The 21,498-nt window shown below is 32.5% G+C and overlaps 3 protein-coding genes across 18 annotated transcripts; 2 read left to right on the top strand and 1 right to left on the bottom strand.

Annotated features, from left to right (window-relative positions):
• The first annotated feature begins 3,368 nt into the window (after window positions 1–3,368).
• Window positions 3,369–17,110, top strand: LOC104817204 (E3 ubiquitin-protein ligase BRE1-like 1). Of its 16 annotated transcripts, none has more exons than XR_772483.1 (5): window positions 3,369–3,603; window positions 3,936–4,541; window positions 4,812–4,890; window positions 6,161–6,269; window positions 7,775–8,166. XR_772483.1 is itself a non-coding variant. In XM_010546290.1 (3 exons), the coding sequence occupies exons 1-3, from the start codon at window positions 4,776–4,778 to the stop codon at window positions 8,478–8,480; spliced, it is 417 nt and encodes a 138-aa protein (XP_010544592.1). In that variant the 5' UTR covers window positions 4,683–4,775; the 3' UTR covers window positions 8,481–8,654. The 16 variants fall into 16 exon arrangements, 1 of the variants encoding a protein (XP_010544592.1); XR_772479.1 differs by having other exon boundaries at window positions 3,370–3,603; window positions 4,752–4,890; XR_772476.1 differs by having other exon boundaries at window positions 3,370–3,603; window positions 3,936–4,574; window positions 4,668–4,890.
• Window positions 10,157–11,094, top strand: LOC104817206. Its single transcript, XM_010546291.1, has 2 exons — window positions 10,157–10,398; window positions 10,474–11,094. Exons 1-2 carry the CDS (start codon window positions 10,380–10,382, stop codon window positions 10,770–10,772), a joined length of 318 nt encoding a protein of 105 aa, XP_010544593.1. The 5' UTR covers window positions 10,157–10,379; the 3' UTR covers window positions 10,773–11,094.
• Window positions 17,111–17,294: 184 nt separating the features above from the next.
• Window positions 17,295–20,311, bottom strand: LOC104817203 (carotenoid cleavage dioxygenase 7, chloroplastic). The gene is made up of 7 exons (XM_010546289.2): window positions 19,551–20,311; window positions 19,191–19,319; window positions 18,967–19,098; window positions 18,435–18,710; window positions 18,158–18,243; window positions 17,753–18,067; window positions 17,295–17,619 (listed from the first exon to the last, which is right to left on the bottom strand). The coding sequence occupies exons 1-7, from the start codon at window positions 20,302–20,304 to the stop codon at window positions 17,476–17,478; spliced, it is 1,836 nt and encodes a 611-aa protein (XP_010544591.1). The 5' UTR covers window positions 20,305–20,311; the 3' UTR covers window positions 17,295–17,475.
• Window positions 20,312–21,498: the final 1,187 nt, after the last annotated feature.

Genomic DNA, 21,498 nt, shown 5'->3' with positions numbered 1-21,498 from the left:
AGGGTTGGCATGGCAGTTTCAGTATTGGGGTTTGGTTTTGGTTTGGCTCAGTTTCTAATATTTTATAAAATTATATACCAATCGATTAATATTTTATTTTCGGTTCAGTTTTGGTTTGGTTCTGATTTTTATTTAAAAAATTAGATACTTCGGTTCATGGCATGCATTAATTATTGCTTGGTTCATTGTATCCAAATCTCCAAAGTATTCCATATTTAGTATAAATAATGAAATAAAACTCTAAGTTGAAGTTAAAATCGTAAGGTATTGGAAATAATGGAGAGTCTTAGTATGCACCAAACATTTTATAGCTATTTTCACGACTACAAACATTTTAGTTTGCAAATTATACATGATTAGCATGAATGAATTTTTTTTCATATACATGATATTTTTTGGATACGATTTTTGATTAATTTGAATACATCAAATTTTATGGTGCAAATGCTTTGGGATAAAAATGAATACAATTTCTCAAGGTTTATAGGATATGAAATCAGTCACGTGACCCATGCTTACAAAAGATGTTTTTTGTTTTTTATTCCACGACAAAGTTGAATATGATAAATGTTTACCAAATCAACAATAATCTGAATGTGGCGATTAATCATGAATTTAATATGATGAATTTACATGAATGAAAAGAAGTATGGAACTGTATAAACGATTCATAAATAGAGATTATTCTTGCATAATAGAATATGATCTAGGAACCATATAACATGTTGTTTATATAAAGACAACGTCTATTAATTTCCATGTAGGAATAATACATGCCCAAATGTGATTAAAATGTTGGTATGCACGAACAGAAAATGAACTTGGTTCGATTTTGATTTTCTTTTTTCTTTTTGGGTGTTTGTATCAAAACCGAAGCTATTATTGTTCGATTGAGTCGAAGATATGGCTTTTAATAACAATATATGCTTGATTGTATTAAATTAATTTTCCAAAAAAAAATGATTATTCGAAATTCGCTCATACTAACTAACGGAGTCGGCCCATTTGTTTACTTATCAACAATGCTTTGTTTTCTCTAAATACTTAGTTTAAATTTGAGATATAAATTTATAAAAAAATAATTATTTTTTAATCTAGTTTTGGTTTGGTTTTTATCGGATTTTAACTCTTTATTATTTTTTGGGTAGGGTTTGAGCTAGTTATATGTGGAATATTCAATTAGATTCTATGTTACCGTTTTGTTCGGAATGGATCCGAGGTTAATTAAATCAAATGCAGCGTTAACGACGATCATTCTTTAATCTTTTTTCTTACATTATTTAATTAATTAATGATGTCGGCAGAGTGTTTTTGAGGTTAATTACCCCCTGACTTGTTTGTTTCATGTATAATGTATATAAACGCGACCATGAAGGTCGTATTTACTTTTGACAAAACGATATGGTAATTAATCATGTTATAATAATTAAATCTGGTAATTAAGGAAGGCTGTCTGTTGAACATATAATAATAATAATACCAATTACCAAACGTTAATCAACCACAAGCCATATGTATGAAGTGGCCACAGCATCTTAATAAATTATTTTATTTTTTTTCATTACGATTTCATGAAAACCATCCAATCAAATAAAATAACAAAACACACACACACACACACATATATATATATATATATATAAGTGGTCGTGCGTTTTTATCTTATATTTAAAACTTTATTCTTACCAAAGGAATTATCTGTTGCTTAACAAGCATGCATGCCACATCAGCACATTATCGTAAACAAATAAAATAAGGTCATAAACATACATACATACATACGTACATACGTACATACGTACATACATACATACATACATACATACATACATACATACATACATACATACATACATACATATGCATGCATGATATATGCAAGCGTGCATGGAGATGTATACCTAAACATCGCCTTACAAAATAAAAAAGGTAAGTTAAGTTAGTTCGTCCAACATTATTCCTAGTACGTTTTAAATTACGTAACGTATCATATATATATATATATGTATATATATACACATCCAAACATGCGTGCACGGTATAATTAAAGTAATTAAACGGCAATTAATTTAAAAAAAATTAATAATTGTTTGCTGTTTATCCGTGACCGACCCGGCCGACCTTGCCGGTTTTTCAAACGCACAAGCGAGATATTATACACACATATGTGCTCTCGTATAGTATTTTATATACAATATATATACGTTGAATATATATATATATATATATATCGATTTTGTAATTCAATGCCTCGATACAAATAATTCAAGTTGTAACAGAAAACTGTTGCTTTGGGATACGACAATTAATGAAGTACGTGTTACCATTTGGTTCCGTCATTTTCATTATGGGACATGACATTTACTGTCTTTGGTGAGGCACTTAATGGAATGATACCTACCGTCTGATGTATTTATGACAATCGAACTCTCTATAGCTTTGTTATTAATGAATTTACCGTTACAAAAAAAAAGTACGTGTTTCTATATATTTAAAGATAAAAAACAACAAGAAATTTTGTTCATATATACTTATATATCATGTATATATCTATATGATACCATCGGTACGAGTGCATATTCTGGTTTAATTAACAAATAGCACATAATTTGAAGATAAAAAAATTTAAATGTAATATTTTAAAGTTGAATAAAAATTAAATAATTTTTTTTTTATTTATTTTTATTCTATCAAATCCATTAATTTGAGTTTAAAAATTATAACCATCAGTATCTGACTTGTATTCAATTATTTCGAATCAAATATTTATTTATTCTGTCAAATTTGATTTTTTTTTTATATTCAGCGCACCTCATGGGAGGGGTTTTCGTAATATTTTTCCAATTACAGTCTAAACATAATTCAGGTTCAATTTTTAGAACCGATTTTTTAATTGTAATTATATACTATAAATTTTGAATACAAGTCAAAACCTTGGTTAAGTACAGATACATACATACATACGTACATACAATCGTATTCATCAAACGTTTATGAAATGACCATTTTTTATTCGTTGAGTAAGATTATACATAATATGAGTTAGAAATCTCGGATCATTTTTAGATATAAATAATTTTACAATATTTAATTGATTGATAATGATTGATGACACAACCACGATGTGGGAAATCTCGTTTATTATAAAATACTTTTTGATTATTATGGAGCATGAGAGATCTATAAATATCTTAAATCCTTTGCAATTAAGGAAATTAAAAGATTATTAGAGAAAGTGTAATAACCTCGTGCAGTTAATAAATTAATTACGGAAAATAAATTTCGATCGAGAGAGAGAGAGATTTAATAAGGGGACTGTAGAAATATATACAAGCGCGCATATATATAAATATTCGACTCTTCCAGAATCTCGTTCCTCGGGCCATTTCCTTCCCTCTTCTTTCTATATCTTTCTTCACGGATTTCAAGGAGAGCTTGATCCTTTTTTATTTATTGTTCTTATTCTCTTTAATAGTCTTCTTAATCTCCCTCTCTCTCTCTCTGGTTCGGTCTCTCTTGGTTTGACAATGGCTGCTGCTGCTGCTTATTCGGACCGTTTTTGTACCGGTTCCGAAGAAACCTCGTAGAGACAAGAAAACCCATGTAAGAAAATTTTAATCTTCTATCCTTTGTTTAGCGATTACGCATTTTTTGTGAGGAATGAGGATCTCTTTCTTGGGATATACTTATGAGATCTTCAATTTTACGGAGGTTAATACGGCTTCTCTGTGTACTTCCATCTGCTGTGCGTTTCAGTTTAGCTAGATCTAGTGGTTCAGGCCCAATTACACTTTCCCAGGCCCAAACCCAAACCCGGTTCAACCTATCCTAACCCTAATCCCATTTTCCTCTTCATCATGTCCGAGAGAGAACCTTCTTCGAGTTTCTTCATCTCTCTCTTCTTTCTCTGAGTTTATTTTGATTCTTCGTCTCAGTGATGCCTCAGCCATACTCCATCGCACATCGAACCTGTGGATCTGACCAATTGACGCAGATAACACCATCTCTGAGTCGCCGAAAAGACGAAGGCAGGTGTTGATCATTCTCTCGGTTAGTAAGCAAAGCAGACCAAGACCGACCAGGTACGGTGACTTCCGTCAATGACGATCGACCTGCAAACCAAGAAAGCAAACCGCAGAGACGAACCTCGAGCAAGAGAAAGATAAGTATTCGACATCCTAACTCTGATTCCTTTAGTTGTTCACAGATTTTAGGGTTTTGCTTTGGGATTAGATTTCAGGTTCATATGTTATCGCATGAGTATGCATTACACACGCACACACACTTGCACAGATGAATTACGAGTTCGGATCACTCGATGTGAGTGAGCCTACGTCTCGGCAGTTTTCCGATCACCGGAAAACCAGAGTTCATCCACTATAATTAACAAGAGATACGCATACATACATGTTACATCTCTTTACCGAGAACTTACAACACGTACTCTTCCATTATTTCAGGTAAGCGCCAAGAAGCCATACTCCTGAAGATTGCTTCAACGATTCATGAAGAACTTCAGGTATCTTCCTTGAGAACTCCAGGTCTGAGACCTCTTTCTTGTATCTCTCTTTCCGGTGAGATTTCTCGCTGTTGTTCTTGAATCTATAACCCCTTTGGCTTTTATAGAAAAGCTCAAATGACCCAAGTAATGTATTTTCTTGTAACAGAATACCAAACTTCAGTTTCAGATCTTTAATCAAATCATGACTTCAAATATGAGCCTTAGATCTTGAATCAACATTCAACACTAGATTTACGCAGACATCAAGTATCAAATGATTTGGAATCTGAACTTAAAAGTTCATGTGAAGCATAAATCACTGTCGAGTGAGTTACAGAGTCACCGAGATGCTGATGCTAAGAATAAAGCCGATCTTAAACGAATAAGAGGTAACTGCTGACTGACATCTCTTTTGATCTCATTATTCAAAAAATGCTTGATATCTTTACTAGAGGATATGTTAAGCATGCATGTCTTACATGCACTCTCCATCATAAACATGCTTGATATCTCTTTTGTGCAGTTTTGGTATCCGTGCATCAGAATATTGGTTGTCTTTTATTTTTATGTTTAAGTAGGGAAGAGGCATCCACACGAATAGAAAGTCGTTGCTACACATATCTGAAATGTTGTCCTGTTTGGGAATGGTTAAGACAAGTAAAAATGATGTAAATACTAGATTTTCGCCAAGTTATCACCAAAATGAACTAGAAAATAAGCAAGAACAAGAAGAACATTAGGGTTTCGAGATTTTCCTTCCTCCACTTTGATCAAAATACTTTCTTTGATACCATTCATAGTCAAGGGTTTGCTTTTATATACAAAGCCAACCAAAAGTGGCCAATGTCATTAGGATTTTTCTCCTTCATGTACATTGCCTAAAATGCCCTTGTCTATTTAAATATCTAATATAGCTAAATACTTAGTTCCTCCTTGCTAAGTCTTGCTTGAAAAACCTAACTCCGTGTTGTTAACCGTTGTCTCCTCGTATCCCCATCTCCGATCGTCGACGGTCTCGCTTGTTCCTTCCCCTTGCGTTTCCTCGAATACACGTAACGTATAGGATGTCTATCAGAAAACTTGAATAACATATTCAATGAATTAGAAAAGGGAAAAGCAAAGTTCTGAATCCCTCTGCAGGTTTTAGCGTTGTAGAAGCTTTTATGTAATCTCTAGACTTCTAAGAAGGTAGAGCGTATGGATAGAGTAGAGTAATTGGCAAAATTTTTTATGTTGTAGCTTTCATTTAAACTATCAGAATATCCCACACTGATCTGTTCTATAGCATCTTTGGAGATGTAACAGCCGGTATTCCTCATCTAAGCCTAGCTTGGCGGAAACCTTCTTCCTCTTCACTGAATTTTGATAAGAGCATGAGTGTATGGGCAGCTTTTCCTGTTTTTTGTTGATTCCCCTGGGTTTATCCACCTTTTGGTGGCTTTCATGTTTGGTACGTAGAATTGTAGATATTGATTTTGCTGAATCTTTTTTTTTTCCCTGAGCAAGTACAGAGCAAAACAACAAGAAATGCATAGAAGAAAAGCTGTTATGATCCTTTGTATATTTTCATGAGTAATTGAGTAACAAGAAATGTATAGCATCTTTGTATAATGAATAGCTTTTAAGCTGATACTTAGGTTTTGTTTGGTGTATCTGAAGATGAGCTAGAGATGGAGGTGGCAGAGTTTCCACAGCGTAAATGGCGAGTTGGCAGCACTGAGAGCAGAAAGGGACGCAACAATGGTGATAGGACCAGAGATAAACAGAGGTATCACTTTAACAACGATAAAATATGTATTTATATGAAATGAATGTGCTCACTGGCCTCTAGGGTTTTGACCGGGACCCCTATAATAGAAGTAAGTTCCCCAATTCTCACTTGACAAAACTTTCAAATTATAACAAGTTGGATTAGTAGCTCTGGATCTAAGTCTTCCGGGATCTCGCAGGACATTCAACGTATCGACTACGCCTAAATTTCGGAAATAACTCGCCTTCTGAAACCCTTCAACTGCAAAATGTCCACTTCCCATATCCGTAGTGGTGTGTTGCCCGTTCGTTTTTTCGTACATAACTTCGCCTCCCCAATCGATACGTGATGCACCGTTTGCTAGCTTTGGGATTATAGAACCCGACCTATACCCTATAATCATTTCTCCATATCCCAACCACCAATTTCCTGTTTTTGGATCCTAAGATGGACAAGATGATGGTTTTAATCAACATCAAATTAGTATTGCTTGGATAACAAGGAATCTAATTAGTGTTTGACCTTTACCTTGGAGATAAGCAAAGCGATTCCATATTGAGAACCACCATATGTGGATATGGGCTTGATTGAGGCACCAAGAGCAAATGCGTTATTGGTCTGAACAAAGCCTGGACATTCAAGATTGTAGCAGCCTGTGTCTTTGTAAGAATCCCTCTGTTTTTGTTTGGCCACGCATTTTCACAGTCCGATTTTCACGAGGGGTCTAGCGACATCTCTCCTACGTAGGAGGTGACAGGTCCCGTATTGCATGTCTACTATCTGCATATGATTTGTGAACGTATCTGAGCAACGCCGTTATGATCGTCCGGTTAAAGACGACGTTTGACGCAGTCAAGACACGTCACTCCTCATATCAGATACTCTAGACATCTCAGGTCTGAGGATCCAAGAACGAACCGCTGTATGAGATTCAAGTCATGACTCATGTCCATGTGACAATCTCATGCGGGTCATCCAGTAACTCGTTCCAAACGAGAACCCATGATTGTGATTTGCGTCTAATGCATATGATCATAATCATCTATCACACATCATGCTGGTCTTAATTCATCATTGTTCCCACAATGATAACTGAACAGGGAGTTTAGAATCATTTGCAATGATTCTAGGATATTCACCGTAATATAACAAACATGCTAATCATATAACGGGAAAAGTAATGCATTCATAAACCAATGAATCAATACATAGTCAAAATATCATATCACGGATCATCGTAGAGCATTACAACCAACATTAGCATTGTAGAAGCTTTTATGTAATCTCTGGACTTCTAAGGCGGTAGAGCATATGGATAGAATACAACAATTGGTTTGTAACAGCCAATCTCAGGGCACAAAAATTTGTCCACACCGGTAGGTCAAATAACAGGTACAATCAGCTTGTAGCTGCCGTGGAATCATGCTCTGTTCGTGCGAGAGGGTCATGTAGTGAGGCTGACAAGCACGTCTTGAACAATGAGTGTTTGGATGGATAACTTGGCCACTCTTTTTTGTGGGCAGATGTAACTCGCTGAAGTGACAGCGTAGAATGGCTCATCAGTCGGCTCCTAGAAACAGGGGCAACTGAGAGTCTTTCTTCCAGCAATTGCTCTGATCAGTTGAAGGGTGCCAAATCGCCGCATGAGCTTGTAGCTGCGGCCGATGATTTGAAATGTCGGACCGAGGAGGTGTAAGATTCCCTTGGCGAATTTTGAGGTTTCAATGTTTTATTTGTGAATAATTATTATTCTGTATTTATGAGAGATTGAGATTCGAAACCTTGATTTTTTTTTACCAGATATGTAATCACTATTTGATATATGGCATTAGTTGCAATGTATCAAAACCATTATCGATTTTACGCAATCACTTGTATGATTAATAAAATCAACCTAATGTGCTCAAATTTCTTACACATCTATCTTTTAACAAATAATTATATTTAAATAGATTAATATTCATAAAAATCTCCAAACTTGATTCGTCGGTAGCATCAGAAAGGCAGTTATTGTCTTCTTGCATTTATGTCATAAGGAACAAAGGACAACTACTCAGGTTTAATCAAAAGACGGGTTGCAACTCATGTCAGCTTGTAGCCTTAAGAAGACTCCACTATCCAGTACTTCGGGCTTCGATGTTCTTTTACCTGGTCAAATCGCGCCCGAGTCATCTCCTGTTCAGAGAGCCTACAAATAGCTGTATCTCCTTATTCTACTCGTACCTCTAGTCGGCGGTGTCATCGGTCTGATACGTTACTGCCGTAATCGATCGTTACAGTAACGTGTTGTCTGTTGGTTTTTATAAAGTGTTGTATGTTGGTTTTTATAAACTAATCGTGTGGGTTCTGTACTTTTACTTATGGTGGTCTTAGATATGTTTTTAAATATATACATCTAAATAATACCAACTCCTAAAGTATACCAAAATGTATCCAATCTCTAATTCTAATTTACATGAAACTACTTTTACATTATAATAGAAACGGATTAAAAAAAATATATTTTCTCTTTGTCAAATCAATACTGTATTAAGAATTAATAATAATAACAAAAAAATACAAAAAATAAATATATTTCCTCTTTATCAAATAAATACTCTATTAATAATTAATAAAATATATATGTCAAAAGTTTTCATACAACCATTGTTTAATACGTAATGCCTATTGGCTATAAAAAAAACTATATTCTCCAGTTTTATTTTGATTTTTGTTTCGATCTAAGTAGGTCAGATGAGATATGTTTAACCTTTTTTTCGAATAATATTTTTTTTTATCTTTTTTATTTTTTTTTTATCTAGCTAGAATTCGCTTAATTTGAATTTAAAAATTTTATATATTCATTTAAAATCAAATTTATTTTAAATATAAAATCATCTAAAAAAAACTCATAGAATTTAATTATTCTAAAAACAAAAAAAAACTATAATATTATTTTTAGTATTATATTATAAGTAAACTAAATATTTAAAGATATAAATCATTAAAAGGCTGGAAAACCTATGCCTACTGCTACTATAGCGTAATTATTACAAGTAAAATTAATAATGTTTTAACCCCGAGGGTTCTATTCATCTTCTTCTTCGTTTAACATCTCCCATACATTTTTGTTTATTTCCGTCATCATCTGAGCGCTGTTTGGACTGGGCGCATCAGGCACTCTTATGGAAAAGGTCAGATATGAATAAATATTTGCTCTGAAAATATTTGTACAGACCTTGTTCAATTGCTTGCTTCGCTCTATTTATACGAGTGTTCCTCACGTCTCTCATCTTTACTCCTCATTTCCACCATGTTTCCCTTCGTACTTCTCTTCCTCCTTAGCATTAGCAGCCTCGCCGTCTCTACCGCATCGGAGGGTCCGGTTGTGGCGTTCGTCCACGGAGACGTGAACAACACCACACCGGTGGTGGCTACGGCCCCAATGGCTCCACCACCTCCACCGCCTACAGTTACAGGTCTACCAGGACATGGCAAACCATCAGGTCCAGGTAAGAAGACTCCACCATCCGGTACTCCGGGCTTCGAGGGTACTTTACCTGATCAAATCGCGCCCGAGTCATCTCCTGTTCAGAAAGCCTACAAATGGCTGTATCTGCTTATTCTGCTCATACCTCTAGTCGACGGTGTCATCGGCCTGATACGTTACTACCGTAATCGATCGTTACAGTAACGTGTTGTCTGTTGGTTTTTATAAAGTGTTGTCTGTTGGTTTTTATAAACTTATCGTGTGGGTTCTGTACTTTTACTTATGGTGGTCTTAGATATGTTTTTATCTGTCTACGTAAGTTTTAATGCTTTATCTGCTTAATGAAAAAGTTTCATAGTTCGAATTAAACTTGAGTAGTTGCAACCCCGTATCAAAAGGAACAAAGGACAACTACTCAGGTTTAATCAAAAGACGGGTTGCAACTCATGTCAGCTTGTAGCCGAATAATGAAGCTTTTTCATTAAACAGATAAAGTATTAAAACTTACATAGACAGATAAAAACATATCTAAGACCACCATAAGTAAAAGTACAGAACCCACACGATAAGTTTATAAAAACCAACAGACAACACTTTATAAAAACCAACAGACAACACGTTACTGTAACGATCGATTACGGCAGTAACGTATCAGGCCGATGACACCGTCGACTAGAGGTATGAGCAGAATAAGCAGATACAGCCATTTGTAAGCTTTCTGAACAGGAGATGACTCGGGCGCGATTTGATCAGGTAAAGTACCCTCGAAACCCGGAGTACCGGATGGTGGAGTCTTCTTACCTGGACCTGATGGTTTGCCATGTCTTGGTAGACCTGTAACTGTAGGCGGTGGAGGTGGTGGAGCCATTGGGGCCGTAGCCACCACCGGTGTGGTGTTGTTCACGTCTCCGTGGACGAACGCCACAACCGGACCCTCCGATGCGGTAGAGACGGCGAGGCTGCTAATGCTAAGGAGGAAGAGAAGTACGAAGGGAAACATGGTGGAAATGAGGAGTAAAGATGAGAGACGTGAGGAACACTCATATAAATAGAGCGAAGCAAGCAATTGAACAAGGTCTGTACAAATATTTTCAGAGCAAATATTTATTCATATCTGACCTTTTCCATAAGAGTGCCTGATGCGCCCAGTCCAAACAGCGCTCAGATGATGACGCAAATAAACAAAAATGTATGAGAGATGTTAAACGAAGATGAATAGAACCCTCGGGATTAAAACATTATTAATTTTACTTGTAATAATTACGCTATAGTAGCAGTAGGCATAGGTTTTCCAGCCTTTTAATGATTTATATCTTTAAATATTTAGTTTACTTATAATATAATACTAAAAATAATATTATAGTTTTTTTTTGTTTTTAGAATAATTAAATTCTATTAGATTGAGTTTTTTTTAGATGATTTTATATTTAAAATAAATTTGATTTTAAATAAATATATAAAATTTTTAAATTCAAATTAAGCGAATTCTAGCTAGATAAAAAAAAATATTATTCGAAAAAAAGGTTAAACATATCTCATCTGACCTCTAATAGAACTTAGATTGAAACAAAAATCAAAATAAAACTGGAGAATATAGTTTTTTTATAGTCAATAGGCATTAATATCAGCAACACATCATCCGTTCCATTTGCCATGCCAAACAGCTTTGCATCTCTCTGAGTTCACCAATATTTCCCATGATGACTCTGCTACTGCTCCACGTATTAAACAATGGTTGTATGAAAACTTTTGACATATTAAATAATATAATTATTTTATATATATGTGCTTTCTGTAATAATTATTTATATATTCTTTTTATTGGCATGCAACAATTTATTTTGTATAATTACAACATAATATTTTTTTTAAATCAAAATCCTTTGTTATTATTTAAGACGATTTGTTTTTAATAATTGATTTTTTGGATTTAGGGATTAGATATGTTATATAATTTTTGTGGTCGTTAAAATATAGAATTGTCTATTCGTTTCAAGATTGGATACATTTTGGTATACTTTAGGAGTTTGTATTATTTAGATGTATATATTTAAAAGGGATAATCGCATCGAAATACCTGAACTTTTACAAAAATCCCACATAAATACTTGAACTATAAAATTGTCATATAAATACCTGAACTTTTCATAACTCCCATATAAATAACCAACATTTTAAATTTTTTCCAAATCAACCACTTTTCCGTTAACGTCGTTAGACGTTACTGTTCACTCATCAAAAAATTGATGACTCAGCAAAAAACCTGTTGACTCAGCAAAATATTGCTGACTCAGCAAAAAAAATATTATTAAATATCTAAATTTTTATCTACATATATTTAAATATATATAAATATATATATATACATTAAAAATAAAATTATTTATAATTAATAAAATATATATACACATAACTATAATATATATATATATCATTACAAATGCATATATATTAAAATAAAAATAATTATAATTAAATTTATATACACACATAATATACATATTAAAATAAAAATAATTATAACTAACATATTTACATATAATATATATATGTTAAAGATAATATTTATATGTATACATATTAGTTATATATATAAAATATACATATACAACTAATATGTATAATTATAGTTAGTTATATATACAAACCCCTAATTATAATTATATATATTAGTTGTATATGTATATTTTGTATATATAACTAACTATAATTATATATATTAGTTGTATATGTATATTTTGTATATATAACTAATATATATACATATAAATATTATCTTTAATATATATATATTATATGTATATATGTTATATATATATATTGTAGTTATGTGTATATATATTTTATTAATTATAAATAATTTTATTTTTAATGTATATATATATATTTATATATATTTAAATATATGTAGATAAAAATTTAGATATTTAATAATATTTTTTTTGCTGAGTCAACAGGTTTTTTGCTGAGTCATTGCTGAGTCATCAATTTTTTGATGAGTGAACAGTAACGTCTAACGACGTTAACGGAAAAGTGGTTGATTTGGAAAAAATTTAAAAGTTTGGGTATTTATATGGGAGTTATGAAAAGTTCAGGTATTTATATGACAATTTTATAGTTCAGGTATTTATGTGAGATTTTTTGTAAAAGTTCAGGTATTTCGATGCGATTATCCCTATTTAAAAATCTTGTTGTATTTTTTAGCGTCACAGTTTAGTATGTATCTAAATTTTTTGGTTCGCTTAGAATGTTGTCCGATTATTATTTACATCGCTTTAGATAGTATATATGATACATGCAATTTGTAGAGGAGGACTTTAAATATCAGGAAAAATGAATTCAATGTATTCATCTATAGTGTAGAACATTTTAGTTTGCCTATTTTCCTAATATTTTGTTTTTGGTTGAAACCTTTTCCACTAATAGAAGTATATAAATAAAATAGAAGTTCATATATTAAACACCTAATAGAACTTTATATTACAAACCTTATATCTGTCTAATGTAGTACAATATTTTAATAGATTGAATCTTAACTTTTATTAAACGGAAAAACCCATTTAATTCAAACATGTAAATTTTATTCTTTACATACAATATGCCCTCTATCAAAATTATATGTGTAATATTGTAAATAAAATTTATGTTATTTTTTATGAAAGTATGAGTTGAAACTAATTTATATTTGAAAACTGACCTTGGGATATGAGGGAAATGAGGACCCCTAGTGCCACCGGATGTGATGAACAGTTTACGATGTGTTTGTTACTATTTTGTTTGGAGAATCTTTGAACAAAGGAGAGAACAAATGCTTTTGGTTTAGTACTTTAACAAAAAAATTTAGGAAATCAAAACAAACAACCTTTAACAAAAAAAAAAAAAAACGTGGAGGGTCTGATGCTACGACGGTGATGATTCGTAACATACCCAATAAATATACGTTCGTGCATTTGATATTTCTTTTGTATTTTCATATTGGCTTTTATAATTATTTAGTAGCCATGCATCTTCTTTGCACTTTCAAAGGGTGTAACCATAGCGTTACAATTATTTATTATAATCTCCATAAATATTAGCGTTACATAAATATCATAGTATATGTCTGTTTATATTATTATTTTTTATATTTAAATAGGAAAATCAGAGTTTTACAATTGAAAAATGTCTAAAATTTAAAATTATATACGCCCTATATAATAAACGACGCTTCAAATCTAGAATCTCAATCAATTACGTCTTTAAATAAATGAAATCCATTACACCCAAAAAAATCTGCGTCATCCACGTTACGACATGACGAAGACGAATAGTTCACGTTTTGCCATGTCATTAGTGTTTAATTTAAAATATGACAAATATTGATCACATTATTATCATTCATATTTTGCACTGTTTTGGTTATATTTATATTGTTTTCAATATAATGTAATTCGCATTTAAAACAAACTTTATTAATAAATTTTATTAATTATTAATAGAGTATTTATTTGATAAAGAGGAAATATATTTATTTTTTATATTTTTTGTTATTATTATTAATTCTTAATACAGTATTGATTTGACAAAGAGAAAATATATTTTTTTAATCCGTTTCTATTATAATATAAAAGTAGTTTCATGTAAATTAGAATTATTTATGAAATGAACCAATAATACATATATATATGAACATTAACGAATCAAAAATTTGAAAAAAAAATGAAAGAGAAAATATATTTTTTTATCGGTCTCTATTATAATGCAAAACTATTCTTTTATAAATTCAGTTATTTAGAAAAGAGTATAAGAAAAGAATACATGTGGATAGAATATATATAAGCAAATAATATATGTGGATATAATCTAATATTTGTTTAATACCTAACTATTTAGTTGTTATATTAATTGAAAATACAAACTAATTATTTTAATTATATATATTTAATAAGTATTTGTAAATGATTATTTTAGTAAACCAATAAAATTTAAGAAAATTGATGAGGTGGAATATGAGGTTAGTTTAGCAAGTATAGTTTTAAAGAAACAATATAATTTTGGGATGTGTAATAAATAAAAAACATATTGAATTCAATAAACATTTCACAATAAATAATAGTATGATATTAAACCTATATAATCTCATCAATATTTAAATTTATAAAACCTACTTAGATCGAAACAAAAATCAAAATAAAACTGGAGAATATAGTTTTTTTTTTTATAGTCAATAGGCATTACGTATTAAACAATGGTTGTATGAAAACTTTTGACATATATATTTTATTAATTATTAATAGAGTATTTATTTGATAAAGAGGAAATATATTTATTTTTTGTATTTTTTTGTTATTATTATTAATTCTTAATACAGTATTGATTTGACAAAGAGAAAATATATTTTTTTTAATCCGTTTCTATTATAATGTAAAAGTAGTTTCATGTAAATTAGAATTATTTATGAAATGAACCAATAATACATATATATATGAACATTAGCGAATCACAAATTTGAAAAAAAAAATGAAAGAGAAAATATATTTTTTTATCGGTCTCTATTATAATGCAAAACTATTCTTTTATAAATTCAGTTATTTAGAAAAGAGTATAAGAAAAGAATACATGTGGATAGAATATATATAAGCAAATAATATATGTGGATATAATCTAATATTTGTTTAATACCTAACTATTTAGTTGTTATATTAATTGAAAATACAAACTAATTATTTTAATTATATATATTTAATAAGTATTTGTAAATGATTATTTTAGTAAACCAATAAAATTTAAGAAAATTGATGAGGTGGAATATGAGGTTAGTTTAGCAAGTATAGTTTTAAAGAAACAATATAATTTTGGGATGTGTAATAAATAAAAAACATATTGAATTCAATAAACATTTCACAATAAATAATAGTATGATATTAAACCTATATAATCTCATCAATATTTAAATTTATAAATATATATTTAATTCAACCAATTTTATAAAATACAAAACCAATCACGTGACTCTTTCATTTATTTCGTGGGTCTCTTTCGAAATTTAATTCTTCACCCTAAGCAATTGAACAAGGTCTTTCTGTAGAAATTTTTTCAGAGCACGAGCCATCAACATTTCTGTATCTTAAATTTATTTAATTTGAATGTATAAATATGACATGTAAATTGATACAACTTTAGCAACATTTTTCGTCGTATTTTACTGTTGTACGTTACGTCCTAAAACAGACTCAAATCTGACATTTGCCTTAACAGTGCCTGAGGGTCCAAAAAGCGGTCAGATGATGATAAATAGTGTTGACGGATTTAAAAAATTATTAATTTTAGTTTGATAAAGGATAATAATTATACTATAGTAGCAGTAGATATAGGTGTTCTCGGGAAAGTTGACTCCTGGCTCTGGAACCAGGGGGGCCCGCCTTCTCGTATCCTCGTTATTGATTTCTTTTCCTTTGATCTCTTTAAATATTTAGTTTACTTATAATATAATATTAAAAATAATATTATAGTTATCTTTTGTTTTTAGACTAATTAAATTTATATACTTGTTATAAAAAAATCTATTAGATTGAGTTTTTTATTTTTTTTGTAGATCGTGATATATCAAAAAATAAACCATTTAAAAAAGTAGAAGATGAGAGATATGTTAATTCACTTTATCTAATTGTAAGATATAAATCATATTTTTTTATTAATTAAATATAATAATGATATTATTTATAATATATATGAAAATAATTAAAAAATTCACTAACTTCCAATAACTTTTATTATATAAACGAACTTTGAATTTTATAAAAAAACTATATGAATTTTTTAGTTTTTTTAAGGATTGATCATAATAACAATGATGGTATATTAAGAGTTATCATCCAGAAATTGATAAAAATAAGATAAAACAAAACCAATATGAATATCAATTGAAAATACTTGGGAGAGATTCAATCCATAAAATAAATGAACTGGAAATTCTAAAACCCAAATGGCATGAAAGCCCAAGCCCAAATGCTCATGCACGTTGTCCTTTTTAATTCGATTTTGAATGGTCTCAAATGTCACAAAACTAAAACAAATAGGCAAGTGGATGTTCAACTGTCCGGACAGACAGAAATTCAAAGATTCAAAACTACGAAATCTTAAAGGTTTTTAGAATTTTACTTTTAAAAAAATAGATTTATTATAAAAATCATTAATTTAGAGAACTGCTTTTCTAAATTAAATTCATAATCATTAATTTAGGCTTCTAATTTTGTAGGTTTCTGCTCTGCAAAATCATACAAGCTATCAGGATTATTTAACATTGATTGGATGGATGCATGCATGGTCAAGTTGGCAACTTTTGGTCAAATGTTGTTATAAAAAAAAGCGAATGTGATATTCAATCGAAATATTATAAAATGCATATATGCAATAGAATCACAATATATATATATATATACAACTATTTTTTATATAACAATCAATTAGAGACATTGAAGAATAATTTATATAATGCAAATAATATTCTTGAATATTCTGTGAAGTCGCGTTTAGCGGCGGATCCAGAATTTTTTGAGCACGTGGTGGAAGTCTTAAATGTGGACATCGGGATTTAGACCAAAGTTTGGTAAACAGAAATATGAGTGTATTCGAATGTACAATTACGGTATATTCATATGTAGCAAAGAATCACAACCCATTTTTGTACAAAAATGATTATAACTTAAACCATATCACACCTTATTACAACTTAAAAATAAAATAATACCAATAATAATAATCATAGGAGATGGATCAGTCGCTAGTCCACAAACCATGAAAACCCATCGGGAACGTTAAGTTCCTCGGCACTTCTAATCTGGCGACGAGAGCGTCGGCTTCGCCGATTTTCTTGACATCGAGAATCACAAGGTAACATCTCTCTATGGATACCGCATACTGCCACAATACAAATATTGATAATATATCAAGAATTTTGGAGAGTTTTAGTGTTATACATACATATATATATATATATATATATATATATATATATATATATATCTATTTATAGAGAGAGATTTCAAAGTACCTCAACGACAATAATGTATCCATCCTCTTCGTTGGAGCCTCTAGAGACAAACATAGGTTCACCGATGAATCTCCGGGCTCCAGTGGACCATGTGCGTACAGATTCTGCGTCCAAGTCGAACTTCACAACCGTGTCGAATGGGAAATCTGGGAGTGCAGACCGAGAACCCGAGGACGAGGCAGAGTATATGTATCTGTTCTTTTGTCCGGAGCATGACGAGTTTACGACAGGAAAATCCGAGGGTTTGTTCCATCCATTCAGTGGCTCGACGTCACAGCTCTTACAGCTCCCATCCACGTCCAAGCTGATCGAAACCTACGTTATATGAATATGATATCATCACCGTTTAGATTTTTTTCGATAGAAATTGAGTGAATTGTCACAAAATCGAATGAGGTGATATACCTTGACAAGATGAGGGAGGAGACCGTCGTTGCCTTGTTTTCGATTCATTATAGATGGATCGAGCTTTCCGCTTTGCCAGTTGTAACCTGAAAAAGAATCATACCACAACATAAATATATTTGTTATATATATATATATATATATATATATATATATAATCATAGTAATATTTTTAACCCTTGATAAACACTTCGTTCGATAAGTTAAAGAAGATATTAGAAACAAAAGATCAAGAAAATGGAATTGAGTATAGTGACATGGAGTATTTGTAACTGACCAAACATTTTCTGGAAGTCGAACCAGAGATATGAGCAAGCAGAAGCTTGTATCTCGATCTCGAGACCGCCGCCGCTGTTGTCTCTGGTCTCGAAGGCGTTTCCGGCGTGGATTAGCCATAGCTGAGAAGGTGCTTCGATGGGAACTCTCCAGTCTCTGCCTCCGACCGATCCGCCTGAAAACCTCGGCAGAATGTAAATCGGCGAAGTCTCGTTGCTCGGGTTAAGGGACAAGGCCGATATCATCGGAGACATTCCACACACTGCAGCCACCGAACCTGAGATGCATATTTTTATACACGAGGAAAGTTAGACGAGTTTTTTTTACTTGTCCGATTAATCTGATTTGTTCGTGGGATGCCTTGCAATACAAGTAACATGTTTCTTGGCATACACGTTTCACCCGTCATACTATAGTTTTTTTTTTTCGTGATCTACATGTGTTACATTCGAAGATTTGTCTTTCGGTCTGGTCGTGTAAAAACTATGATGTTCGAATTGTTTCAGGGTCTTAAGGGGCTCGAGGGTTATTACCGATCGGGTTAAGCTTAACTCGGTTGGCAAACAGTATGTAATGGGACTCCGTGAAAGCCCAGTCGTGGATCATCATATGATCGGGGATCTTGAATTCTCTTGTATGAACCAGTTTGAATTCCTCGTCAAATTCTGCAAATCAGTATATTAGAAAAATTGTTGTGAATAAATACCAAGATAGGTCCATTTTATTTTATTTTATTTTTGTAATATATTTTTTTTACCACAAAAAGTGAAGTTGCTGCGAGGGAGGAGCATGTCTTCCGAGTTGCAAGAGACTGTCAAAAGTCTGTTCCTTCGAGTGTCCATCTTGTAATGAGACAGGAACCGTTTCGGTGGCATCTTAAATACGCCTGCATATATTATATGCTTGTTCTTGTCGTTATTATTATCATTTTCTTGATAAATCGTTATTATAATCATTACCATCATTAAAGTGTTCCATGTCAAATGTATATTGTCATTATTGCTACTATTGTCTTTGTCTCTGTCTCTACATGCATAGTGATTACAAGTACGTGAAAACACAAACACCTACATATTTATATATATGTGTATATATGTTGTAAGATAAGTCAACGTACCGTTTAGTATAGGTTTCAGCAATTTGGCGGCCGTGTCCCATGCATCACTGGCACAGTTTTCCGGCGAGAAATCACAGCCGTTGATCACATCGGACCTTCCGATCGTATCCAACGTCTCGGATTCGATCTCGTAAGGTTCGCCACCTTCCCAAAGACAGAGCAACCGATCTCCCCACTTCAACACACTTGTGTTCGCCACATTCTTCATGACCTTCGTGTTGCCGAACTTTTTCCCGCCTTTCAGAACAGAGAATGGGCCCCGGTGAGTGAACCTCCACGTGTCAGTCACCGGGTCGTGCTCCTCCATCTGAGCTTCGGTCCTAACGTACTTAGCCATGAACGTGGCCTCTCGTTCTCGGCCGTCGATCTTGAAGGCGCGCAAGTAACCGTGACCGTCCAAAGGGTGGACCGTGGAGCCGTGGTCGTCGGTGAAAAGCCCCGGACCGGCTAAGTAATACGTGCCGGACGGGAAATCGGCCGGTATTGAACCGTCCACGGTTTTGATCGCGACCGGCTCGACCGTTTCGGACCGTTGGGACACGAACAGAGATTGGTAGTCACGAAACCCCGACGGGGACTCGTCCACGTCGGGGGCCGTGTTCGTGCGACCCAGACCGGGGAATTGGATATCTGGAACGGCTATCGATATGGCATGTAGGGGTGCAGGCGCCGATGGGGGTTGGTGGTGAACCGGTGGGGAGTTAACCGGTGGGAGGAATTTCGGCGGGGCGGTTAGTGACATGGTGGCCCGCATTTTGTAATATTATTTATTCGTTAGGAGCCAAGTGTATAATATATGGTTTTGATATGTAAAAGTGGTCGCATATGTATGTATATATATAGAGGGAGATTGGGCACGTCGCTCTGTGCATGTTTATAACAACAATATGTTTTTTTTTATAAAATAAAAAAACAATATGTTAATTTCAAGGGTTCGCTCTTTGATGTGCATGGTGGGGCAGAAAATGCTGGGTGGTTTGTGGTAGACATGAACAAATCTGGACGTTAAATGGCAGACATAATACTAAGCCATAATGCCCTTTTACTTGAATTTATATAATGAAATAAATTTAATATTATGATTAAAAGGGAATAACACGTCAGATGACACATGCACCGCCAAATTAAATAATAAAATTTTCGGGAGATTTTAGTGAGTGGAGGCAAGGGGTTTGAAGACGTTAACTGTTGTAATACCCCCGACGACCCATCACCAACTTGCATTTGACAGATTGATGAGCACTCACTTGTGTAAGATGTCACTTTGAGAATATTTATTTATTTATTTTCGATTATAATAATGTTTTGTAATTTCACAATCATGTACGTTTGGTGCGTTGTTCAACATTTTCTTAATCAGATACTAATACAAAAATCAACGAATACTGTTCTATAACCAAACAAACATAACACACATGGAGAATATGTTATCTCCCTTGTTGTTGTGCGTTAACTAATTTCCATCTGTTAAGCATTTCTCAATAAGAAATTAATAAAACTTCAGATACGAATTTATTATAAACAATAATCATTGTAGTTTCAACATCCGAATCATGTAACCCTCGTTCATATGTCTTCGGTTTGGTGAACATTCGCAGCAATGGTCTTGGTTATAATTATGATAAGCAAACCATATAGATGAATGCAGACAAAATATTTTGATTCCATTTTCACATTTGCTGGTTAATTACATCATGAACACACACACACATATACACATACGTATATATGTGTGTTTAAACCATATACAAGATTCAATAGATTCACACCTCGAAATCCCGAAAGACGTATAGTATAGTTAACCCAATATAACCCAAAACTTATTTTGTCTTTATATCCCAACGGCCGCATACATATATATATATATATATATGCGTGTGTGTGTATCGAATATATACGAGTACTAACGCTCATAATAAGTAGTTGTAAGTTCATAATGTTAGGTTAA

This window comes from Tarenaya hassleriana, unplaced genomic scaffold, assembly GCF_000463585.1.
Source record: "Tarenaya hassleriana unplaced genomic scaffold, ASM46358v1 Cleome27, whole genome shotgun sequence".
Lineage (NCBI taxonomy): Eukaryota > Viridiplantae > Streptophyta > Magnoliopsida > Brassicales > Cleomaceae > Tarenaya > Tarenaya hassleriana.
This window is presented reverse-complemented; position numbering and strand designations above follow the sequence as displayed.